Source organism: Myxine glutinosa, chromosome 2 (genome assembly GCF_964187855.1).
Source record: "Myxine glutinosa chromosome 2, kmMyxGlut1.1, whole genome shotgun sequence".
Taxonomy (NCBI): Eukaryota; Metazoa; Chordata; class Myxini; order Myxiniformes; family Myxinidae; genus Myxine; species Myxine glutinosa.
The window spans coordinates 221,190,018-221,217,556 of NC_136262.1; the positions used below are offsets into that span (position 1 = coordinate 221,190,018).

Sequence of the window (27,539 nt, forward strand, 5' to 3'; positions counted from 1 at the left end):
TACATTCATGACCCATGCCTCGCTCCCATAAATCATAACACTTCTCACACATGCAGCATACACCTTTCCCTTCAGCTTCAACGACACTCCCCTCCTCATCAGCACGCCACTCAGTTCCCGAAACTTCTTCCATGCACATCTCACTCTAGCAACCGTTGCCGAGTCTGATCCACCTTCTCCATTCAGCATGTCTCCGAGGTAGCAAAATGTTTTCACACCTTCCAGCTTCACGCCGTCTCCAAGATCCAACTCAACATTTCCTCCATCTGCATCTCCCTCTGTGCACACTTTACATTTGAATGTAGCTGCCACACTGGTTAATGACCCTCTCAGACCGCTACATTTTTGATGAACCCACTCAGCGCACATTGTACATTGAATGGAGTTCACTGCGACACCCTTCCTGCATACAGCACATGGCCACTTCCCAGTTCTTTCCACCTCACCACATGCTTTACCACTTGCCATCACCTTCGTCTTTCCTATATTCACCTTCAGACCTTTTGTCTCCAGACATTCCTTCCACTTGTTCATCTTTTCCTTCAGTCCATCCATACTTTCCGCAATCAACACCAGATCATCTGCATACAACAGCTCCCACAGTAAACCCTCCTTTACGTTCTGAGCCAGCACATCCATCACAGCTACAAATAGTAGTGGACTTAGTACCGACCCCTGATGCACTCCCACCTTCACCTCAAACTCACCACTGTTCCCGTCCTTCGTCCTTTCAGCTGTGCGCGCACAAGACCAACCAATATACATGAAAAATCAGATTTTGCAAGTGAAAACAAGAAAAAGAGCAATCAGAGATTGCAAACCCTTGCCAGGATGTATTTTCAGTGGTTTTTAAAGCTTTTGTGTAAAAACAAATATGGCGGCCGAACCACGTGACCGATGACGTCTTCATTATTTGTTTTCTAAACTAATTTATTCCTAGATAATGCTCAATAAATAAAATCTTGATCGGATGAAGTTTTGTACTTGTCAAATTATCGAATTATGATGTCATAATGGAGGCCTTGGGGCTGGAGAGTTAAAAATTTGGCACAGTCTATTCCAGGGCAAGAAAAATATGTGTGTAAAGTATGGCGATTCTAGGTGCAACGATGTAGACGTAGTACTGTGCACAAACAGTCAAACAGACAGACGGACAAACAGATGAAAAATCGGTCAGAGACCGAGGACTTGCCGGAATGAAAAATATGGCGGCCGAACCACGTGACCGATGATGTCATCATTATTTGTTTTCTAAACTAATTTATTCCTAGATTATGCTCAAGAAATTTCATCTTGATCGGATGAAGTTTTGTACTTGTCAAATTATGACGTCATAATGGAGGCCTTGGGCCTAGAGAGTTAAAAATTGGGCACAGTCTATTCCAGGGCAACTAAATTATGCTCAAGAAATTGCATCTTGATGATGAAGTTTTGTACTTGTCGAATTATGACGACAGGCACCTATGACATCATCATTAACATATTTTATTCCCCATGGAGTGTTCTTTGCAATGAGCCATGTCTCAATTTTTTCTATTCAGCACTTTCGGAGATATAGAGGTGCAAAGTTTTTCGGTTTTTCAAAGATGGCGGCAGAACCACGTGACCGATGACGTCATGGTTGGATTAAGTTTTGTACTTGTCAAATTATCAAATTATGACGTCATAATGGAGGCCTTGGGCCGAGAGAGTTAAAAATTGGGCACAGTCTATTCCAGGGCAAGACAAATATGTGTGTAAAGTTTGGCGTTTCTTCGTGCAACGGTGTAGACATAGTACTGCGAACAAACAGACAGACAGACAAACAAACAGACAAACCAACCAACCAACATACTTGCCGGAATCTTTTCCGGCAAGTAACAAACAGACAAACCAACCAACCAACATACTTGCTGGAATCTTTTCCAGCAAGTAACAAACGGACTCAAATGCAATACCCTCTCCTCTGGCGAGGGTAACCAAAGAGCTGGTAAAAGACTGCAAGACCATCAGTTTTTTTTTTCTCTGCAGAAGCGAGGCTCATGGAAGAGCAACATAGATCTGAGTGGGACAAACATCAAGTGGATAAATGAAATGGATAAGAACAAAGGGAGGATGGGGGGAAACACTTAAACAAGCAAGTAAGACGGTTGGGTTAGGAAAGATTAATGGGGGTAATAACGATCATGGGACAGAATTGTGGATGATAAGAGATGGTGATAAACTGCTTGCTTGAAGCCTTGGAGGGAAGAGGGAAGAGTGAGACAGAACAGCCTCTGTAAGGTGATTCCATTGATGGGAGAAGTGAGGAATAAAAGAGATAAGGTAAGGTGTGCAGCCAGCCTGGATTTTGGAAGTTTAACTTGGTGGGGGTTTACTTTAGGTCTACATCCTGGAGTAGATAGGGCGAGTCAAAGTACAGAGAGCAGAGGGAGCTATGTTGGAGAAGGATGGTGAAAACAGAGACACCACTAATCTGCGATGTGAAAACAACAAACCTTGTGCTCCGACCTCATCACGGGAGGTTCCAAGAGAAACAGACAAGAACACAATCTTGCCTGTAATGAACAGAAAGCAGACTGTCAGACTGAATATCCTTTGTTATGTTTTTTGCCAACGATATGCGAAGGACATGGCAGACCTTGGACTGCACAGCCTTAAGGAAGGCAAGATGGGAAACAACAGCACCAGTCCACAGAGGGGAGCCATACATTACTAGACTTTGGATGAAGGTGAGGTCAACAGAGTAAGACTTCACACAGTAGAAACTTCCAAACCTTTGGAGATTTGATCTTTCCAAGGAAGGACATTACTAATATAAATGGAGCGTGGTGGCGGTGTGCCTGCATACGTGCAACCGTGCATCCAGCCGTCTACGGGCCTTATATTCTACTTAATAATGGTGAAGCACAGGCTCTCAAGAGACGGTACCTGTCTCAGAGGCTAACCACAGAAATAACTCTGGCAATTTGTCAACTTCTCCTTATGGAAGGATAAAGTGATATCAGGTATCTTTCCTGCAATAAAATATATGTTCTATGGAGATGACAAGTTGCATATTCTCTAAAGTATGATGGCAGAAATGGATACATCCATTGCCTGCCTGGCAGAGGGATGACGATATATCATGCATAAAGAGGTGTCATCTGTAAAATGCTACATTGGAGTTTAGAATAACAAAGAGAAGCCATCCAACATGATGTCACAAAGAGCAGAAACTAGTCTTCTGTGCTCTGGATAGTTTGCCAGGCAATCAAATGACCTGATTGTTATATTTATTTGGGTGAATTTGAACAGGCAAACACCTGACACTGAAATGTATTGAAGGTGAACCTACCTCATTCATAATCGAATGAATAACAGACAAAGCCAAATTATCAGGCAAATGCTATAAAAGCACATTGTATCACCTTGGAGAAGATTGTCATGGGGACCGCAAGGCTAACCACCGCTCTAGCAGGGAAAATGGCCTTAAAATGCATGTTGTGTTGTTGTTGTATCAGCTTTACCCATCATAGCCTTCAATTGTGCAAATATAGGAGACACCATAGATTTATATTTTCATTATCATATTTCTACTGAGTACTCCCTAGGTACAAAATTTGTTTTTGCACACCTCCCCTTTTCTATTCCATCTCCAGGTGCTGCATGACGTCAACGCCAGGCATCAAAGCAGGCCCGTTGATGGCGCCCGCCAAAAGGGAGTACTCAGTTTTCACTTGATTTGTATTCTTTCTTGATTTATTTCTTGTTGTACACCTCCCCTTTCCCATTCCATCTTCAGGTGCTGCATGATGTCATCGCCGGGTGCCGAAGGGGGCCTGGCGATGACGCGCGCTGAAAGGAAGTAGTCAGTTTTCACTCCGTTTGTTTGTTTTCTTGTTTGTTTGTCCGGGCAATAGCTCAGCCATTCTTTGAGCGAGGAATCTGAAATTTGGGCACAATAGTGAGCACGTGCTTTGACAAAAAAAGGTATTTTCTATTTCTTGATTAATTAATTAATTGAATAATTACTTAATTATTATTGATTTATTAAGTACTTATTTATTTTCTTTCTCATCTGGGCAACATCTCAGGCACCTTTTGAGCTAAGAAGCTGATATTTGGACAGGACAACGACCAAGTGATTTGGCTGTAAAGGGTATTTTGGATTTATTGATTAATCAATTATTTTCGTTTTTGATTAAATACTTAATTATTTTCCAAAAAGTTACAGATTCAGATGAACCAGTGGTGGTTTAGGTATGCCATTAGGCAATTGATTAATAATTGATTTAATTTACGATTATTATTTGTTTATTTTTATTATCAATCAGTTATTTATTTTCTTTCTCATCTGGGAAATACCTCAGGCACCATTTGAGCTAAGAAGCAGATATTTGGACACGGCAGTGACCAAGTGATTTGCTATAAAGTATATTGTTGATTTATTTATTAATCAATTAATTGTTACATTTTTTTGATTAATCGATTATTTCATTAATTTTCAAAAAGTTATAACTTCGGATGAAACACTGGTGGTTTAGGTATGTTATTAGCCAATTGGTTAAGAAATTTATGATTTTACGATTATTAGTTATTTGTTTTCATTTTGCCATTAAAACAATTATTGTACACCTCTCCTTCCCAAATACTGTATTATATGAGCTGCACAGCGGCATTGCCAGGCGCCTAGAGTGCCACGGCAATGTAGTGTGCTGGAGGATGTTATTTATTTATTTTGCATGAGGGCGGTGTACTTTGAATGTATCTGTACTTGTTAGGGTTTACGTTCACTCTGAAGCACAGGTAATATGAAAAGCAAAAGGTAAGTTGAATGAAATGAACATCTTCAACCTTCAGCAGGTTTGTCATCCATCTCAGCCTTGTACTCTGGAATCCACTTGGGGACAGCAATATCGTGGTCCAAAGCAGAACCTTGAGCTTGGGCAAGCAGGTTCTTGAGTTGACCGCAGAGGAGGTCAATCAGAGCCTGCACCACTGTGCTGCTCAGCCGGTCAGCATACATGCTGCAAGTACATGCTCAGCCAGTCAGCATACATGCTACAAGGACATACTTAAAAATCAGTGCTCAATAAGCCAATTCCAACCACAACACACAGACATAGAAATGCACTCGTGCATGCACACATACACGCATGCACACAAACACACACACACACACACACACACACACACACACACACACACACACACACACACACACACACACACACACACACACAATCAGACTGGTTGCCAAGCCAATTCAAAAGGCTGCACTGGAAAAAAGCTTTTCGTATCAATTTAAACATTACCAGAACCAGAACATAAAGCTGACATTCACTCTATGGCACATGAAGGACATGTTTTGTTGAGGACCTACCCAGTTGTGATTGCCAGAATCTGGAGCAGGCGCGTGCTCGCCACCTTCAGTGCCATTCCCAGACGAGAAAAGCCCTGCTTGTGCAGAAACAGCCATGGGTGTCCCAAGGACAGGTCTGAACCGCAGAGCTCAGACAGCACACCTAGTAAACTGCTGGACACTGCCAGAGCAACGTCCGCTGGTTGGTAGCGTACGCTCAGCACAAAAACAGTGACGAGCAAGAGCCTCTGCTGGGCACCTGCATGACCCAGGAAATGATGCATGGATTTCACAATCCTGCTAAACAAACTATAACTCCAAGAAGACAGTAAGAAGCAAGATACTTTATCCACAAATTATAGCATTTCAACAAGTCTGCAAATGCAATCAAAAATAATCAAAAATAGAGAGCTCATAGAACACCTTATCACATGCAGTAAAAAACCACCTTTAGAGGCCATTTTCCCCCGCAAAGCGGGGGTTGGCCTTTTTCGGGAACCGTGGTTGTTGTTTTTTTGGTCCCCTTTTTGAAGCAATGTTTTACGGCCGGATGCCCTTCCTGACGCCAACCCTTTTTGCCGCCTTTAACGACAAACAGGGAATTACCAGTGAACTGGTACTCAATTAGCCGACCTCGGAAGGATGACAGGCTGAGTCAACCCCCCTGGCGTTAATTCAGCGATCGACCGGGATTCGAACCCAGGATCCTAGGATCCTAAGCCGGCACCCTAGCCGCTAGCCCAACACCAGGGTCTCAATACATGCAGTATTGAGAAAAAAAGGACCATGGGTGGGGTCTCCGAGCAGCAAATTTGATTGGTCAAGATGATGCAAAATGGCATAATGTTTTCTCCAAGTACTGCTAAACGGAAGGGTTTTGAAAGTGCCAATACGGAGATTTGTGTTCTACAGTGTTCAATAATATAATTCAATATAAATAAAATAATGATTCTAAAAGTCAAATAAATAAAAAATCCGGACGCTTACCACTGTCGATGCAGCGTCTTTTACACCACCTTATTTGACGCGTTACATTAGTTATTTGTGTCTGTTGTTTGGATCCTTTATAATGTCATTAAAAACAGTAAGTTTCCTGTTTTGAATGATTTTCAATCTTGTTTGACTGCCAGACAGGCAGACAGAGTAAAAGTATTATCTCACTCCTCTCTGTGCATGTGACAAGGACTAATTCAGAGACACAGTACTGTTAATACAGTACTGTATTGATAAACTACAGGTTTGTTTTCCGATTCATGTTCCGATTTGTGTTCAAAATATAACATTCAATTGAAATGAAGTTGTTACTCGATCATAAACTGACGTTTGGGACAGACAGACACACAAACAGGCAAGCAAGAGAGGCAGACAAAATGAAACAATTGCTTAATCACGCTTTTCGCTTCGCGCACATGGGGTGAAAAGAAATGAAACAATGCACTCGACATCTGTATACTAGTGGGGCAGATATGTGAAATGATTGTGGGTTTGGCGGTAAAAGCACCAAAATTGGCATATATGATGCCAAGATGGTACTAATTAACTTGAGATATGGTACCAAGCTGGATTTTTTCCGAGAAGCCCATAAAGTGCGAAAATTCAAAATGGCCGCCGCCGCAATTGAAAATGTCTTAATTGCCGTATCTTTGTGAATAGTTAACATATAAACTTAAATAAAGTATCCTTTTGTATGTTTTCAGACATGCTGAATCCATTGGAACCATCATTTGGTTGAAAAATTGCATATATATCAACATAGTGGTCAACTCTATGCTAAAATTCCAGTTCTGGTTTATCATCATGCAGCTGGAGCTCCTAGTACTGGTTTATGTAAGGTCTCTTCGTAGTTCAAGTTCTCCCTCTATGTGGCTGTCCTCACAGCACTTGCACCCTGGTTCTTCGCCTTGGACCACACATTATTCTAGATGGGTACCGATTCACATTCGCGACATGATGACATTGCAGGAACGACATCCTGATGTAGCAAGCCAGTTTGAGCAAGGAGGCTTTGTTGTGTACAAAACAAAGCGACCATTCTCTGCATTAGCTATTGACCATGCACACGAACAAAACAACAAGGTAGTGAAAGGAGATGGCGGGGCAGTCGGGTTGCTGCAAAACCCAAGAGCTCTGCTCCGTTGGATGGTGGCCGGACCAGAACTAGCGAGGGTCGTTGAGGAGTTTGAGGTGAATTGTCTGGATCAAGGGAACAAAGGAAAAACTGCCAAAATCCCTCTCAAGCACCACGAGCATACTGCATCTGCACAAACCACATTTGCAAAGGAGGTTGATGCTCTTGTTCGAGTAATCGAAGAGATGGGAAATCCATTCATGGAAGAGAGTGAGGATCTTCTGGTACTTGACAGCAGAGATATCGCTGATCTAGCTATAGTCGAAACTGTACGTGCGATAGAGAAGACGGCCAGGAGCAGTATCACAAATACATGACCGAGCGACTGATTGAGCGAACGACACCAGTGTCTGATCCCATCTGTAGAAACAGCATGCCCTTGTTCAGCCGACCACCATCGAGAGTTCCATCAACAGCCAAACAGATAGTGGCATCACTTAAAAGTGATTGTGCTTTGTTTTCACGACTGTTCATTGCCTGTCAAACCCGCGACGGAGACTAGGACAATTTCTTCAAGCATGAAAACCATGCCTACCCTCCATCTTAGGGCGTGTCATACTCAGGTGCCAAAATGAATCTGAAGGAAATCCTAACATGAGGGGTGTCTATATTATGTTTTTTTTATGGGGAATTCAAATATGAGTTTATTTTTTGGATAGGATAACTCTAACCTACATCAATTTGTATTTCTAAATTGCCAATTTTACCCTTTCGAACCCCTTTTTTTTTTTTTTTTTTTTTTTTTTTTTTTTTTTTTTTTTTTTTTTTTTTTTTTTTTTTTTTTTTTTTTTTTTTTTTTTTTTTTTTTTTTTTTTTTTTTTTTGTATACAAGATCGAGGCTCGTGAAAGAGCGAACATTTATCACACAGAAAGACAAACAGACACATAAAACAAATAACATCGGGAGCGGTAGACAAGATGGGGAGAGAGGGGGAAGGACACAAACACAACATTTGAGAGCAGGGACCGAGAGACATGGAGACATCGAGAGATCTGTGGGAGGGAGAGGGCTTTGGGGGGGGAGGCATGTGAAGGGGGGGGAGGCATGTGAAGGGGGGGAGGCATGTGAAGGGGGGGAGGCATGTGAAGGGGGGGGGGTGGGAGAGGTATAAACATATGGACACTGCCAGGATTTCCAGGAAATAAGTTGGAATTTCAAACAAGGTGGATCTGGGGTGAATTAGTGGGGGTAGAAAAGATCAAGGTTATGGATGGGGGAAGATAAGAGATGGTGGTGAACAGCTGTTTTAAAGACCTGGAGGGAGGAGAGGGATTGAAGGGAGTGTGGGAGTTTGTTCCACAGGCGGGAGAAAAGAGGAATGAAAGAGTGAAGGTGAGCAGAGAGCCGAGATTTCGGCAGTTTAACCATCAGAGGGTTGCTGGCAGATCTTGTGCGACCTGTAGGAATATTTGGGGGACAGAGCACAGAGAGAGCTGGGGGAGCAAGGCCGGAGAGGAGTCGGTAGAAGACAGAAAGACCACCTACCTGCCTGCGGTGAGTGAGTGAAAGGCCCTCAGAGATAGCTTCATCGCGGGAGATTCCAATGATTTTGAAAGCTTTGGATTCAACAGCGTGAAGCCGAGCCAGGTGTGAGGCAGGAGCACCAGCCCATAGGGGAGAACAGTATTCCATTGAGCTGCGGATGAAAGCCTTGTATGTGGTGAGGAGCTCAGGTGTGCCGAGGAAGGACTTCGCACGACGGAGGATGCCCAGTCGGCGACTGGCTTTGGAGGCCAGCTTGGAAATGTGGTTTTCCCAAGAAAGATCATGGCAGATAGTGAGACCCAAAAGCTTGAGTGACAGAACTTCTTGGAGAGGATTGTTGAGAAAGTAGATGGGAGGGTTGTCCAGTCGATCTTTTCGGAGAGACATAGTAAGAGAGTGAGATTTGGCAGGATTGAAAGACATGTTCCACTTGTTTGACCAGTCTGTGATTTTGTCCAGGTCTTCAGAGAGTGAGGAGGCTGCAGACTGCCGATCTGAGGGAAGAGGAATGGAGCGGCAGAGAGTGGAGTCATCAGCAAAGAGATAGAGAGGATTTTCCAGAGAGTCAGAGAGATCATTGATAAAGACCAGAAAAAGCACAGGGCCCAGCACACTTCCTTGGGGAACTCCAGCCTGAACAGGAAGGGGAGATGAGAGAAATCCATTCAGGGCCACACGTTGACTACGACCAGAGAGGAAGTCCGCAAGCCATGCATGGAGATTTCCATGGATACCATAGGAGGAGAGTTTGGTGAGCAGAGCTGGGTGCCAGACCGTATCAAAGGCCCTTGATATGTCAAGGGAGACAGCTCTGATTTCCTGTTTGGCATTGAGGACCTCCATCCATTGTTGAGACAGCAGAAGCAGCATGTCCAGAGTAGAGTGACCTGGTCTGAAACCAAATTGATGATCAGAGATCAAGCCATTGGAGAAGAGGAAAGATTTCATATCCGAAGCAATGATGGATTCCATGACTTTGCTGATAATTGGGAGCAGGCTGATTGGTCTGTAGTTGCAAGGATCTGTTTTTGCACCTTTTTTGTGTAAAGCGGTAATGTTAGCTGATTTCCAGGATGCTGGCAGATGACCTTGAGCAAAAGATAGGGTGAAAAGAACAGAGAGAGGGTGAGATAGAGCGGCAGAGCAGGATTTTAGGACCCGTGGGCTGATGCCGTCTGGTCCAGTTGCAGAATCAGAGTCGAGGTTTGACAAAAACTCCTCCACCTTGTCAGGAGAGAAGGACACAGAGTCCAGGAGCAGTTGGGTTCGACTGGGAAAGGTGGGAACAGAGAGAGATGGGTTTGGGACTAAGGATTTCGAGGCGAACACAGAGTTGAGGCATTCGGCTTTGTCACGTGCGATGTCAACTGTGTGGCCATTTGAGGTAAGGGAGGGGATGGAGGGGGAACAAACACCAGAAACGGATTTGACCAGACGCCACCAGGATTTGGAGGAAGGAGACAGGTTTGAGAGTTCATTCTTGAGTGAGGAGAGATAGTGCTTCCTGGCACTCCTGAGGGTAGACACACACTTGTTCCGAGCTTGGTGGAAGGAACTGAGATTTCCTTCAGTTGGATTAGCCTTCCAAGAGGCAAAGGCAAGTTGTTTCAGGGCAACTGCCTCACCACAAGATTCAGTGTACCATGGACGGGAGGAAGGGTAAGACAATTGAAGGCGAGATGGGATAAATCTGTGCATGAGAGAGATCAGTTTGCTTTGGAAGAATTCCCAGGAAGAATTGATGTCAGAGGCAGTGGAGATGGGAGACCAATCCAGACGATTGATGGCTGCTTGAAGACCGTCCCAGTCGGCCTGAGTGAAATGCCAGACTCGTCGACGCTGAGGAGGCTCTCTGAGAATGGCCAGAGAGATGTCCACTTTGACAAGCACATGATCAGAAGAACCGATTGGAGCAGAAGAAGAGCAGCAGACATTAGCAGGGAAGTTTGTCATAACCAAGTCTAGAAGAGAAGATACTCCATTGGCTGAGATCCGGGTCGGGAAATTGACAGATTGTGTCAATCCCAGTGAGTCACAGAAGTCCTTTGCAGAGGTGCCATGACTAGTGAGAGAGGAACCCACACCCAACCAGGTGGCATGATGACAGTTGAAGTCACCACATATGAGGAAGAGAGAGTTGGGATGAGTGGATAGAAGTTGGTCCATGTTGTCAGACAGTGAAATGTAGATGGAGTCATCACTGTTTGGGGGACGGTACAGAACACATATGAACAAAAGGTGGGAGCGGAGAGGAAGCCGTAACCAGAGGTACTCCTGCGGGTGAGGAGGAATGAGAGCAGTGCAAGGAGAGTGAGGAAGAGAGTTTTTGACAAAGATAGCCACCCCACCACCAGGCCGAGGCTCAGGTCTATCATACCGGAGGAGGGAGTAACCAGGAAGAGATATTAAGGAATCAGAGACATCTTGAAGGAGGAAAGTCTCTGTTAAGCAGATCAAGTCTGGATTGTCAGAAGCAACCTGTATGGAGAGATCAGTCAGGTTTGAGCGAAGGCCCCGGATGTTTGAGGTCCATACCGTTAATGAAGAGAGAGGGGGAGCATCGGGTACAGGACAGGGGAGGGGAGGAGTAGGGTAAGATGAAGGATGAGAGGGGGAGGTAGGGAGAGCAGTTGATAGTGTTTCAGATGTTGCAGAAGAGTTCCAAGAAAGGGAAGGATGAGGAGGATGAAAGGTTTGCTGGTGAAGGGATGCGGCACAGTGAGGGGTTGTTTGAGGGGGGGCAGAGGAAAGTAGAAGGTTTGGGGGGGTGGAGGTATGAGATAGAAGGGAGACGAAGTGGGGAGGAGGCAGCTTGGAGGAGGAGGGGGGAGGAGAGAGAATTGGAGAGGAATGGTATGGGGGGAGAATTGAAAGGGAGGGATTGGGGGGGAATTTTGAAGGGGAGGAGTGAGGGGGGAGTTTAGGAGGGGAGGGGCAAGGGGGGAGTTTTGGAGGGGAGGGGCAAGGGGGGAGGTTTGGAGGGAATTGAAAGAATTGAAAGGGAGGATATAAGGATATTTATAAGATATTTATAAGATATTAAAAGATATAAGGGAAATCATTCATATTGACACAGCCATATTGACAGCCATATTGACAATCATATTGACAGATATAAGGGAATTTTTTTTATTTTTTTTTTTCCATATTGACAGCCAAATCAAATGTACAGATTTATTAACAGGTGAACTGCATGTATATCACTGGTTACAATTACAAAGATCAATCTCCTTACTTCTTGAACTTTACCAGGTTGCACAAGTCCTGCTTTGACTCATTCTTGGACATCAGCCTCCTGCTGGTCTCCTGAGCCCTGATGCCTCCATCCATCTTTTCCTGTGAGAAGTACTTAGCAGAAGCCTCAGTCACCATTTTAACAACCCTCTCAATGCTTTGTGTGTGGCAAGGCCAGTTGAGCACCTCCATGGGGGTGTTGATGAAGTTCTTCACCTCCGAGGTGCTTAGGAAGCAGGTGAGAGGTGGCTCTGACACACCTTCTGACCAGCTGATCAGGTTACCAATGCTGGAAGCATCACAGTTGATGTCAGGTGTCTTTCTGGTCCTGACAGAGGAGTCCCCCAGCTGAGTGTCTGGGTCCCCCTCTCCCCTCATGGCCAGGATTCTCTCCACCCCCCTCAGTCCTCTCCTTCTGATCCTCAGAGCACAGCAGTGTTTGGAGGATGGCTTCACTGTGGGCATACCAAGCAGATCTTCTCACAGTCGGCATCACAAGGTCCAGCACCTCCTTCCTCTGGGACTTGAGGCAGTCCAGCTGAAACAAGATGTGCCTAGGCCCTTCTATCCAGGAGTGCTTGACTTTCACGTTGAAACAACATGGATAATACACTCCAATGATGAATTCCACAATGAATTGCAGATTCTTCCGGTTCTTTCCTTTCAGTCCATGTTTTGACACCCAGAGCCTGAGAAGTCTGTTTGCTGTGGTGAGCCAGCGGCTGTGGTTTACTGGTCCAATCTCCACTAGAGCCAGCCTTGCAGGAAGCACTCCATCCCTGATTGCACAGACAATTTTATAGCCATAGTGTTGATCAGTTGAGAGATCTTCAATGGCCTTGTCAGACAGCTTGATCAGTGGAGGGCCAACAAAGATCCAGGTGAAGTTTGGATTGATATCGAAATCTGTAGCAGAAGCAAGGAGCTTTCCTATTGGCCCGGAAAATGTGTTGTCTGACAGAGTAGGGCCATCAAGGTGAACAATGAGATGGCGCAGGGGAAGTTCACCAGTGTTGACATTTGTTGAGTCTCCTCCAATGGCCCACAAGGTCTTATCAAAACCCCTCTCTTTCAGCCAGGCAAACAGGACCTTAGCAATCTGCTCCGCTTGTGACTCCTCTTTAGTTGCTTTCTCTGGGGTAAAGTGGAACAGATAGTAGCTACCAGGCTCACGAACAACACTATAGTGTTCTTCCTTGATCTTTGCAGGAAAAGATTGGTCACTGCCCTCAGCTTCCATCATCACATTGGTCAGGTCAATCCGCCCATCAAAGAGGATGCAGGAGATCCCCCCCTCCTCCCTGCACTTCTCATCAAACTCTTCCCCCAGCTCTGTCATCAACTTCTCCTGTGCTCTATTGACCTTGTTCTTATCAATCACTTTACTTGTATTGTCTTCTGTGATGATTCCTGCATCAATCAGAGCTGCAGTTGCTATTGCTGCAGTTGGCCTCAGCCCTATGCCATACCTATCACTAGCAAGGGCAATGTTTGGAATCTCATCATACGTAGCTTTTCTGGACCTTTGCTGAAGCTGCAGACTCAGTGTCAGTTTCAGGGAAGAGCTCAACTTCAGGGACAAACTCATCTTCAGCACCACTTCTCTCCAATTCCAGATCCTCATCACCATCTGACAAAAATCTCTCAACATCCTTCCTGGCTGCCTTCTCTGCTGCTGCAGCATTTTCCTCCTTGCTCCTTCTCCTTTTCTCTGCATTCTTTTTCTTTTCCTGCCTTTCCAATGTCCTCACCTGTCTCTTGTGCTCTGGCAGATCAGGGGTCCTTTTTTTTTTTTTTTTTTTTTTTTTTTTTTTTTTTTTTTTTTTTTTTTTTTTTTTTTTTTTTTTTTTTTTTTTTTTTTTTTTTTTTTTTTTTTTTTTTTTTTTTTTTTTTTTTGTATACTGAATCGAGGCTCGTGAAAGAGCTAACATTTAATTCACAAACAAATCAACCAGACAAACAAAATATATAAAAAGCGGGAGCGGAAAACAAGATGGGGAGAGAAGGTGAAGCACACAAACACAACATTTGAGAGCAGGGAGATGTGTGGAAGGGAGAGGGCTTGGGGGGAGGAGGCATGGGAAGGGGGGGGGGTGGAGGGAGAAGTATAAAACACAAGGACACCAATGACTTCCAGGACAGAAGTTGGTATTTCAAAAAAGTGGAATTGGGGTGAAATTAGCGGGGGTAGAAAAGATCAAGGTTTTGGATGGGGGAAGATAAGAGATGGTGGTGAACAGCTGTTTTAAAGACCTGGAGGGTGGAGTGGGATTGAAGAGAGTGAGGGAGTTTGTTCCAGAGGCGGGAGAAAAGAGGAATGAAGGAGCGAAGGTGAGCAGAGAGTCTTGATTTTGGCAGTTTGACCATACGAGGGTTGCAGGCAGATCTTGTGCGACCTGTAGGAATATTTGCGGGACAGAGCCCAGAGAGAGCTGGGGGGGCAAGGCCAGAGAGGAGTCGGTAGAAGATGGAAAGACCACCAACCTGCCTGCGGTGAGTGAGTGAGAGGCCCTTGGAGTTAGCTTCATCGCGGGAGATTCCAATGATTCTGAATGCTTTGGTTTCAACAGCGTGAAGACGAGCTAGGTGTGAGGCAGGAGCACCAGCCCAGAGGGGAGAGCAGTATTCCATTGAGCTGCGGATGAAAGCCTTGTATGTGGTGAGGAGCTCAGGTGTGCCAAGGAAGGACTTCGCACGACGGAGGATGCCCAGTCGGCGACTGGCTTTGGAGGCCAGATTTGAAATGTGGTTTTCCCAGGAAAGATCATGGCAGATAGTGAGACCCAAAAGCTTGAGTGACAAACTCATTTTTTTGTTTGACCTTTACTCAAGACCTTTACTCATTGGTTTACCATTTGGTGGGGTCCTTTACTTCCAACCTTCTCTTTCTGTCCTTTGATGTAGGCAAGATCTTTCACAGGAATCATTTTCTCTCTGCTGCAGGAACAGTTAATGTGGGCTTGGATCACACAGCCCTCACCGACCTCACAGCCTCCCCCCTCACAACTGGTAATCTGACACTTGCAAGTCAAAATATCAAATAACCTGTCTAACTTGACAATGAACCTCTCTTTGGCATCAAGTTTGCCCTTCCCAAGAGAAAACTTCACTGCCTGATTCCAGACCTCCTTGAGCTTGGACATGATGGTCACCTTTTCATTGATAACAGGAGGCTTGAAAAGAGCATTAGCTTTGCTCCACTGACAAATCAGACCAGGGTAGATGACAGACACGAGCTGGTCCACTGGGTAGTTCCTCCTGTCATCTTCACTTTGCTCCCTCAAGTAGATGCCATACCTCAGGATATCCCTCACAGTTGGCAGTTCAGACACCAACAGCTCCTGCCCAGTGCCAAAAAGATTACTTAAATGAGAACTTGATTTCATCCTTGTTCTGACTTGAGCCATTTTTAGTAGTTCACACTGAAATAAAAACAATAATACACAGGTAAGTATCCACTACAGACAGATATTAAGGTATTACACAGGTATTACAGAAAACCGTCAAAATATTCACTTCACAGGTCACTATTTTCCTTCACATGTAACTCAGGCTAGCAATAGGTAAGTACACAAATCAATTAACAAATATAATATAAAACAAGGTAATTTACATCTAAAATTATTATCTATTTGTTCCTCAGGTTCCTAATCATAAACGTACTAACTGGCAATGCCATAAGAAGAGAAGAGAAGGCGGATGGATAAGGATTGCCAACCTCCTCAACATCGAGCTTTCAGCAACAAGATGGCTACAACTGCCGTCCCAACAGGAAGTTACCAAAATAAAAGCCCTAACTTCAAAATAAAAAACGTCTCTTTTTTCCAGAAGAATAGCAAAATAATCAAAAATTTAATAATAATCAACTGCAAATTGATGTAGGTTAGGGTTATCAGAATTTTTTAAAACCTCAGATTTGTGTTCTACACACCAAAATATGTAATATGAACACCCCTCTCGATTGATTTACAAAAAAAAAAAAGTATGGCCCGCCCGACTCCATCAGTCTCAGGTTGGAAAACTTCGGTTTGGAACAAAGTCTGATCTCGTCAAATGTCTCGAGAACTACTGCACATCATGTGGAGATGCCCCATCAGTTGATGTCGTCATATTGGATGGTGCTGCAATCATCAACATGCTGAAGCCCATCGGCATCAAAACATTCCAAGAATATGCCACACAGGTGTTTCTCCCTTACGTCAAAGCGCAGCTGCGAAACGTGAACAGACTCGACATCATTTGGGATGTGTACCTGGAAGACAGTTTGAAATCCACTGCGAGAGAGAACCGTGGAAAAGGTTTTCGGCGGCGTGTTGCGCCATGCAACAAGATTCCCGGAAATTGGCAGGAGTTCTTGAGATTGGCAGACAACAAGACAGAGCTATTCGACTTCTTGGCACACCAGGTAAGACTCCATCCAGTATTGCATGATTGTTTTTCGCAAACCATATACACGCATCATCGAGTATACACTTCAAAATATGTGGATGATAACGACCGAGTGTAATTCCTACATCACTTTATATGCAATATCCGTAATGACATACAGTTTAATCAGGCTTGTTTTATTGGCCATCATATGTTGTAGAAAATCTGACATCAGAGAAGGACGTCTACACCACATGCGGTGAGAATGTGCTCTGCACAAGACTTCACCAGGACACTACATCCCTAGCACCATGTACCCACGAAGAGCAGACACGCGAATGCTACTTCATGCAGTCGATGCCGGAAACAGAGGGTATCGCAGAATCGTGCTACGGACTGTGGACACCGACGTGCTCGTCCTGGCCGTCTCAACTGTGGCACTGCTTGAAAACACAGAAATGTGGGTCGCTTTTGGCACTGGGAAGCATTTCAGGTACATTCCTACTCACGATATCGCCTCACAGCTTGGAAGTAGAAAGGCACGTGCACTTCCTATGTTTCACGCCTTCACAGGCTGTGATACAGTATCATCTTTTGCTGGCAGGGGGAAAAAGACCGCATTTGCCATTTGGAAGTCTTTCGACTAAGTGACGCCAGTATTCTCTACTTTGTCGATGGATACATCAAAGTTCAATGACGACTGCATGTCTGTTCTGGAGACGTATGTTGTTCTACTGTATGACCGCACATGCACAGAAACTACTGTCGACTCAGCCAGGAAGCACATCTTCACTACCAAAGCTAGGCCCATCGAATCTATACCGCCCACAGGAGCAGCACTGTTACAGCATACAAAACGGGTGGTATACCAGGGTGGACATGTATGGGGACAGGCCCTTGTGCGTTCCCCAGTAGTTCCATCTCCAGAGGCATGCGGTTGGCAAAAGAGTGCCATGCAGGGCTGGCAACCGGTGTGGACAACACTACCAGAAGCTGTGGCGTCTTGTTCAGAGTTGCTGCGCTGTGGATGTCAGAAAGGTTGTAGGGGACTATGCAAATGTGTCAGGGCTGCTCTTAAGTGTACATCACTCTGCCGTTGCAGTGGCAATTGTGATCAAAATGAGGGCAACTAAAAGTTGTTACATTACGACATGTACATCGTCATGAACATTCACACTGGAGAGAAGCTACTAGTATATCACATAATGTTCACAATGTAGGAACTGATTATGCACTTCTACACACCATGCCCATACTAGTGTGTCATAATCTAGACGCATAAATGAAGTGCTGAAATATTCCGACTTATGAAAATAGTATGATGATTTTTGCCAAACCCACTGCTCTGTGAATGCATAAGTCACGCCAATGTACGGTATAATTGTTAGTATGCAATGTGTAATGGTGTCATGGGTGTATAAATGTATAGGGCCTACTGATAGTATGCAATGTATAAAGGTTATTCTACACATTATAATTGGAGATGTATAAAATGTTTCACTTTGTTCAAAATATGATTTGGTTTTGCACAAGTATAGCTAGCTGCTCAGTATACTTTTCTCATAAGATAACCGGTCGCTTTTGGGAATTCGGACGCTCGTAATCATAACATTTAACAACAACTGAAGGTGGTTCACGATGCATTTGTATTGTTTTAATTGATGGTGCCATTATGCCTGAAATATATTAATAAATAAACTTGATCTATGTTTTATGACAAAATTACTTGGTATTATATGATTTGGGTGGTAGATATCAACAATTTGAATGGTGGCTATTTTGAATTTTGGCATAGAGTCCACCACTATGTTGATATATATGCATTTTTTCAACCAAATGATGGTGCCATTGGATTCTGCATGTCTGAAAACATACAAAAGGATACTTTATTTAAGTTTCTATGTTAACTATTCACAAAGATACAGCAATTAATAGATATTTTCAATTCCGGCGGAGGCCATTTTGAATTTTCGCACTTCACGGGCTTCTCGGAAAAAATCCAGCTTGGTACCATATCTCAAGTTAATTAGTACCATCTTGGCAACATATATGCCAATTTTGGTGCTTTTACCAACAAACCCACAATCCTGGTGGCTTTTTACACATATCCGCCCCCACTATACTGCATGGTATACCTTCTTGATAATCTGCTAATACATTTGTGTTCACAACATAGCTCCATGTTTTGCTGACCTACAAAACCTTGGTATCAACTGCTTATTGCTGACACACACTCTCCTATATTAGGAATCAAAACAAACCAATGACCTGGAATGGAATGACAAAGTGATTTTCGACATTTAAAACTGCTGGGACAAGTCGTAAAAACCAGCCCAATAACTGCTGTTAATCTAGACCCAGACATTTTCGATGCATCGTCGTTGTGTCCTGAAAAGAACGTTGAGTGTATCAAAATTAAACACTTAATATTTGAGAAATAACCGAAAGGGTTTTTACGAGTATGTCACTCGGTAGGGCGCATACCTCTCCCAGGATGAACAGCTTACATTTTGCATCCCACTGGTAGGCTGGATCTGGTTCCGGACCTGAACCAAAATCTAATCGCCTTGTTACTGTCACCTAACAAACTCATCCACAACTGTTTGAGATATCATGCTATATATTGTTTTGGCCCCATCTCTCAATGGTGAAGAATCACTTTTAAAAATATATAAAATTATCGTATCCGGATCTTCAACAAAATCGAACCAATTCTTCCTTGTCAAACACCCAACCTCTCCACCAGGTTTCATCCAAATCTGTCAATAACTTTTTGAGATATCATACTAACTATATCATATCATATATCTCCATGTATCATGTATCATATCATATATCATATCAGATATCATAGGGACACCTCCAAAACACAAAGGTGATCCCTGGGGAGGAGGCTGTTTCACAGCACCACTTGGTTGTCTGCGACATAAGGGTGAAAGGTGCGAGGAGAGCTCGGCGGGTGAAGTACCAACCGAGAATGCAGGTGTGGAGGTTGAAAGAGGTGACAGTGAGGGAGGCATTAAAAGAGAGGCTGAATATAGTAAAGGATGATGTGGTTGAGCTTGAAAGTGGTTGGATGTCTGCTTGCTCAAGTTGCTCAAGGTCAACTGCCATCTGCTTGGAAATCAGCCAACATCACCGCTTTGCACAAAAAAGGTGCAAAAACAGATCCTAGCAACTACAGACCAATCAGCCTTCTCCCAATTATCAGCAAAGTCATGGAATCCATCATTGCTTCGGATATGAAATCTTTCCTCTTCTCCAATGGCTTGATCTCTGATCATCAATTTGGTTTCAGACCAGGTCACTCTACTCTGGACATGCTGCTTCTGCTGTCTCAACAATGGATGGAGGTCCTCAATGCCAAACAGGAAATTAGAGCTGTCTCCCTCGACATATCACGTGCCTTCGACACGGTCTGGCACCCCGCTCTGCTCACCAAACTCTCCTCCTTTGGTATCCATGGAAATCTCCACGCATGGCTGGCGGACTTCCTCTCTAGTCGTCGTCAACGTGTGGCCCTGAATGGGTTTCTCTCATCTCCTCTTCCTGTTCAGGCTGGAGTTCCCCAAGGCAGTGTTCTGGGCCCCGTGCTTTTTCTGGTCTTCATCAATGATCTCTCTGACTCTCTCGAAAATCCTCTCTATCTCTTTGCTGATGACTCCACTCTCTGCCGCTCCATTCCTCTTCCCTCAGATCGGCAGTCTGCTGCCTCCTCACTCTCTGAAGACCTGGACAAAATCACAGACTGGTCAAACAAGTGGAACATGTCTTTCAATCCTGACAAATCTCACACTCTTACTATGTCTCTCCGAAAAGATCGACTGGACAACCCTCCCATCTACTTTCTCAACAATCCTCTCCAAGAAGTTCTGTCGCTCAAGATTTTGGGTCTCACTATCTGCCATGATCTTTCTTGGGAAAACCACATTTCCAAGCTGGCCTCCAAAGCCAGTCGCCGACTGGGCATCCTCCGTCGTGCGAAGTCCTTCCTCGGCACACCTGAGCTCCTCACCACATACAAGGCTTTCATCCACAGCTCAATGGAATACTGTTCTCCCCTATGGGCCGGTGCTCCTGCCTCACACCTAGCTCGGCTTCACGCTGTTGAAACCAAAGCTTTCAGAATTATTGGAATCTCCCGCGATGAAGCTATCTCTGAGGGCGTTTCACTCACTCACCGCAGGCAGGTAGGTGGTCTTTCTGTCTTCTACCGACTCCTCTCCGGCCTTGCACCCCCAGCTCTCTCTGTGCTCTGTCCCCCAAATATTCCTACAGGTCGCACAAGATCTGCCAGCAACCCTCTGATGGTTAAACTGCCGAAATCTCGGCTCTCTGCTCACCTTCACTCTTTCATTCCTCTTTTCTCCCGCCTCTGGAACAAACTCCCTCACTCCCTTCAATCCCACTCCTCCCTCCAGGTCTTTAAAACAGCTGTTCACCACCATCTCTTATCTTCCCCCATCCAAAACCTTGATCTTTTCTACCCCCGCTAATTCACCCCAGATCCACCTTGTTTGAAATTCCAACTTCTTTCCTGGAAGTCCTGGCAGTGTCCATATGTTTTATACCTCTCCCACCGCCCCCTTCCCATGCCCCCCCCCCCCCCCCAAAGCCCTCGCCCTCTCTCAGATCTCTCGATGTCTCCATGTCTCTCGGTCCCTGCTCTCAAATGTTGTGTTTGTGTCCTTTCCCCCTCTCTCCCCATCTTGTCTACCGCTCCCGATGTTATATGTTTTATGTGTCGGTTTGTCTTTCTGTGTGATTAATGTTCGCTCTTTCACGAGCCTCGATCTTGTATACAAAAAAAAAATAAAAAATAAAAAATAAAAAATGTCAATGAAAGATAGTCTGTTGGGAGCCGTTGGTGAGGTATGTGGATGGACAAAAGGACCACCGAGGCACTCGGAAACATGGTGGTGGGATGTTGAAGTTGGAAAGAAGATTGCCGAGAAGAGGAAGACGTTCAAGGAGTGGCAGAAGGCGAAGGGTATGGGGGCAGAAAAGGCACAGCATGAAAGTTATAAGGCAGCCAAGAAGGCTGCAAAGAAAGAGGTAGCAAAGGCAGAGGAGGCATGTAGGAAAATGTTCGGAGAACGTTTGGATTTTGGAAGAGGGTCAGAGAGCGGTATTCAGGATTGCAAAGCAGATAGCGAAAGAGAGGTGTGATGTGATGGGGGTGAGTTGCTTGAAGGATGAAGTGGGACAAATCGTTGTGGACCCAGATGGAATTAAAGGAAGATGGAAGAGATATATGGAAATGCTGTTGAATGCAGAGAATGAATGGGATGGGCAACACAGAGAGTAACCCAGTTTTAGGACCGGCAGAGAAGATAACCGAGAAGGAAGTTGAGGAAGCGATAAAAGCAATGAAGAGTAGAAAAGCGGGAGGGCCGACGGGAGTTGTGGGAGATATGTTGAAGGCAGCAGGAAATTGGGGTGTGAAGAGAATGACAGAGATCTGCAATCTGGTGGTGAAAGAAGGCCGCATTCCAGTAGATTGGGAACTGAGTACCATCATCCCTCTATACAAGGGGAAAGGTGACCCTCTGGACTGTGGCTCGTATCGAGCGATAAAGTTATTGGAGCATGGAATGAAGGTATTGGAAAGGGTGTTGGAGAGGAGGATAAGGAAGAAAGTGAAGATTGACGAAATGCAGTTTGGATTTATGCCAGGAAGAGGAACGACAGACGCACTTTTTATTGTGAGGCAGTTGCAGGAGAAGTATATGGAGAAGAGGAAGAAGTTGTTTCTTGGGTTTGTTGATCTGGAAAAAGCATTCGATAGGGTTCCACGTGAAGTAGTGACATAGGCATTGAGGAAGTTAGGAGTGGAGGAATGGTTGATCAGAGTGGTGATGGCAATGTACAAAAGAGCGCGCACAGCTGTAAGGACGAAGGACTCTGAACAGTGGTGAGTTTGAGGTGAAGGTGGGAGTGCATCAGGGGTAGGTACTAAGTCCACTACTATTTGTAGCTGTGATGGGGTTGCTGGCTCAGAATGTAAAGGAGGGTTTACCGTGGGAGTTGTTGTATGCAGATGATCTGGTGTTGATTGCAGAAAGTATGGATGGACTGAAGGAGAAGATGAACAAGTGGATGGAATGTATGGAGACAAAAGGTCTGAAGGTGAATATCGGAAAAACGAAGGTGATTGCAAGTGGTAAAGCATGTGGTGAGGTGGAAAGAACTGGGAAGTGGCCGTGTGCTTTGTGCAGGAAGGGTGTCGGAGTGAATTCCATTCAATGTACAATGTACGCTGAGTGGGTTCATCAAAAATGTAGTGGCTTGAGAGGGTCATTAACCAGTGTGGCAGCTACATTCAAGTGTAAGGTGTGCACAGAGGGAGCTGCAGATGGAGGAAATGTTGAGTTGGATCTTGGAGACGGCGTGAAGCTGGAAGGTGTGAAAACATTCTGTTACCTCGGAGACATGCTGAATGGAGAAGGTGGATCAGACTCGGCAACGGTTGCTCGAGTGAGATGTGCATGGAAGAAGTTTCGGGAACTGAGTGGCGTGTTGACGAGGAGGGGAGTGTCGTTGAAGCTGAAGGGAAAGGTGTATGCTGCATGTGTGAGAAGTGTTATGATTTATGGGAGCGAGACATGGATAATGAACGTAGAGCAGCAAAGAAGGCTGGAAAGGGTGGAAATGCGAATGGTTCGGTGGATGTGTGGAGTATCGTTGAGAGAGAGGAAGACAAATGATGAATTGCGAAAGATGATGGGAATAGAGCCTGTGATGGATGCTGTGAAGAGAAACAGGTTGAGATGGTTTGGTCATGTGTTGAGGAAGGATGAAAGTGACTGGTTGAGAAGAGTGATGGAAATGAATGTGGAAGGAAGTGGAGGACGGGGAAGACTGAGAAAGACTTGGCTAAAGATGCTCGAAGAAGAAATGCGGGCAAGGGGGTTAACAAGGGGAGATGCAGAAAATAGGGCAAAATGGAGAACATTGTCATGGGGACCGCAAGGCTAACCCCCGCTCTTGCAGGGAAAATGACCTTAAAATGCCTGTTGTTGTTGTTGTTGTTGTTGTTGTTACTAACTAGCGTTATTAGCCAGATCGCTCAATGGTAAAATATCACTTAGAATGTTCTAGAATCTTTATCCAGATCGTCACCACAATGTAATCATTTCGTTCTCGTCACACAAACCAACCTGTTCACCCAATTCAATCTGAATCTGTCAATAACTTTTTGAGATATCCTGCTCACAGAGAGACAGACGGGGTGAAAACATAACTTTCGTCCACTTTAGGTGACAGAGGTATAAATTTTACTCCTGCAGTCATTTAGTTCAGTGACCACTCCTTTTTGCACCGTGATGATGCATAGTGCTGCCGAAGCAGTTTCCTTGGCTACATCGCACAATCCTGGACGGGTCACCACTCCGACGAGGGATACCCGAATGGCTCATTCATTCCAGCAAGCTGGCACTCATTTTTGCTGATCTCAGAAGGATGACAGGCTGAGTCAACCCCACCTGATGTTATTTGAACGGCATGGCAGGGGCTTGAACTCAGGACCTTGCGATCTCAAGCCAGCCACCTTAACCGTTAAGCCAACACAATGCGTTTATTTTTTTTAGTTCAGTACTTGTACCTTAGGGTTGAGAGGACTTGAAATAAAATAAGTACAACTAAAAGATGAAGACCTTAGTGTTTGGTCAATCTTACAAGAAACTGACATCAAAGCATTGCTCATTTAAAATGTGAATGCAGTTTAGAACATATAGGCAGATACTTTATGATCCAGCACATGCTGATTGGTCAAAAAGGAATACTATTAAATAAACATGCATCCGAAAATGAGCATTTATACAGACTTGGCATTTAATATGGAATATTTTTTTTGTGGGGGTGAACTTACTTTTCAAGATGACTTAGAACCAAAAGTTCATGAGAATTATGTTGAAATTATTCTAGATTTTGTTTATGTGACCTTTAAAAGAAACAAAAACCACATTTGACATTTTGAAGTAAATAAATTGATCCCTGAAAGTGATGTAAACTGACATCGAAAGCCAGTCGCCGACTGGGCATCCTCCGTCGTGCGAAGTCCTTCCTCGGCACACCTGAGCTCCTCACCACATACAAGGCTTTCATCCGCAGCTCAATGGAATACTGTTCTCCCCTATGGGCTGGTGCTCCTGCCTCACACCTGGCTCGGCTTCACGCTGTTGAATCCAAAGCTTTCAAAATCATTGGAATCTCCCGCGATGAAGCTATCTCTGAGGGCCTTTCACTCACTCACCGCAGGCAGGTAGGTGGTCTTTCTGTCTTCTACCGACTCCTCTCCGGCCTTGCTCCCCCAGCTCTCTCTGTGCTCTGTCCCCCAAATATTCCTACAGGTCGCACAAGATCTGCCAGCAACCCTCTGATGGTTAAACTGCCGAAATCTCGGCTCTCTGCTCACCTTCACTCTTTCATTCCTCTTTTCTCCCGCCTGTGGAACAAACTCCCACACTCCCTTCAATCCCTCTCCTCCCTCCAGGTCTTTAAAACAGCTGTTCACCACCATCTCTTATCTTCCCCCATCCATAACCTTGATCTTTTCTACCCCCACTAATTCACCCCAGATCCACCTTGTTTGAAATTCCAACTTATTTCCTGGAAATCCTGGCAGTGTCCATATGTTTATACCTCTCCCACCCCCCCCCCCTTCACATGCCTCCCCCCCTTCACATGCCTCCCCCCCTTCACATGCCCCCCCCCCCTTCACATGCCTCCCCCCCCAAAGCCCTCTCCCTCCCACAGATCTCTCGATGTCTCCATGTCTCTCGGTCCCTGCTCTCAAATGTTGTGTTTGTGTCCTTCCCCCTCTCTCCCCATCTTGTCTACCGCTCCCGATGTTATTTGTTTTATGTGTCTGTTTGTCTTTCTGTGTGATAAATGTTCGCTCTTTCACGAGCCTCGATCTTGTATACAAAAAAAAAAAAAAAAAAAAAAAAAAAAAAAATCGAACTCAATTCACGGACAGTACTGTGTTAAACTTCTGTACGTTTTCCAGAAGTATCTCTTTATTTTGGACATAAGCCAAAAAAAGTTTGAAACAAAAACAAAAGTTAAATTACAACTGGGATTACGGACAGTAAAATTACAGTTCAGTACTTCGTGTAACCCCCACGAGCATTCAGGAGAGCACGTACACGTTGAGGCATGCTGTTCACGAGATTTGCCAAGGTTTGGACAGGAATCGCTTGCCATGCAGTGAAAATAGCCTGCTGCAATTCACGCACAGAGGTCGGCTGCTGGTCCAAGTTGTCGATTTGACGCGTTAATTCTGCCCAAAAGTTCTCCATCGGATTCATTTCCGGGGACATGGCAGGCCACTCCATATGCTCGACACCACGGTCAGCAAGAAAGTGTTGGATCATGCGAGCACGATGAGGCCGTGCATTGTCATCTTGGAAGACAAAGTTTCCTCGAAAGGCTGCACGAGCAAATGGAAGCAATGTTTCTTCCAGAATGGCCCTGTACTTGAACTGGTTCAGGTTTCCATTCAGAACAACCAGGTCAGTTTTGCCCCCTGCATGAAAAGCAGCCCAAACGGTCACCCCACCACCTCCAGCTTGGACTCTTGGCACAATACAATCTTCGTTGTAGGCTTCATGCACTTGTCTGCGCACTCGGTTGCGGCCATCTTGACGATAGCCCAGAAATCTAGACTCGTCACTGAAGGTCACGTGATTTCAGTGTCCTGGCTGCCATTGACGGTGCTCTCTGGCCCACTGCAATCGGCACTGGCGGTGTTGTCTGGTCAGGCGTGGCTTTCTCAGGGGACGCCTGGGACGATAGCCTGCTTGAACCAGTCGTTGGTTGACTAGCCTTCTGGATACAGGCACATCTGTCAGTTGCTGCCACTCAGCCCTAAGCCGATTAGCTGACTTGGTACGGCCATTGCAGACTAACCGGTGCAGTTGGCGATCATCTCTCCTTGTGGTTCTGCGGGGACGTCCTGGCCTCGGTATTGGAGTAGGGACACCCCTCTGAGCATTTCGTTTCAGGATCTTTGACACCTGACCTTGAGTGATGCCATACTGCCGAGCAATAGCACGCTGTTTCATGCCAGAATTTCGTAAAGCCACCACTCCATGACAAACAGCATTGTCGAGTTGACGGACCATCTCCAGAGGAAGCGGCAATAACTTTTGTAGACGTGCAGCAGTTGTTTTGCACTAATACAGAACGCAACAACCCTTATATACACGATTGTGAAGCCAATCGTCAAATGTACCTGTCCTTACATTTTGTCACGCCACCTGTGATATTATCCTGTTATTGACTTCTTGCTGCGAAAGACAATCAGTGACATGGTTCTTTTAACAAAGAAATCACCGAAGCAGAAAAGAAACTCACCAGGTTGATATACTGAGTTCCGAAAGTAAACCCAAGTCAAGAAAAAAATATATTCCATATTAAATGCCAAGTCTGTATATGCAGAACGAGTGGGCTGTTCACACGATTTGAAGTGGTGGTGAAGACGGTGGTGCACACATTGCAGTGGAAGTACTTGCTATAAAGGCATTTGGCTGAAATACAGTGTAAGCTTCATGCATGAAGGAATCTGTCTCATATTGTAAATCTACATCCATATCTTTGTAAAGGTTGCTGCAAGCCATTGTAGTTCTCTAGGACCAAAAGCAACATAAGGAGATCTATTATGGAAATGGAATTTTAAGGCTCGTGATGGAAAAACAGCATGGAAACAAAATGGTAAGACTAATAGTTTTTTTTAAATTAAATCTCAATGGGAATTAATTAAATCTCCACGCCACATCAATGTGTGCCTCTTCTTCTTCACCTGCACTTCCTCTTGACCCAAGCAATGGGAGCTTCACAAAGGCTCTGCATGTAAACGAAGCAATTCCAGAAAACAAAACGCTCATTAACTCATCTATCTATAATTCCAGTAATCTGTGTGTGTGTGTGTGTGTGTGTGTGTGTGTGTGTGTGTGTGTGTGTGTGTGTGTGTGTGTGTGTGTGTGTGTGTGTGTCTG

The 27,539-nt window shown here is 44.8% G+C and overlaps 1 protein-coding gene across 1 annotated transcript in view; it reads right to left on the minus strand.

The window, feature by feature from the left end:
* Positions 1–27,539, minus strand: part of LOC137422161 (putative E3 ubiquitin-protein ligase HERC1) — a 443,323-nt gene that overhangs the window by 291,681 nt on the left and 124,103 nt on the right. The window contains 2 exon segments of the mRNA XM_078772274.1: positions 4,816–4,988; positions 5,345–5,582. Coding sequence (XP_078628400.1) covers positions 4,816–4,988; positions 5,345–5,582 — 411 coding nt within the window.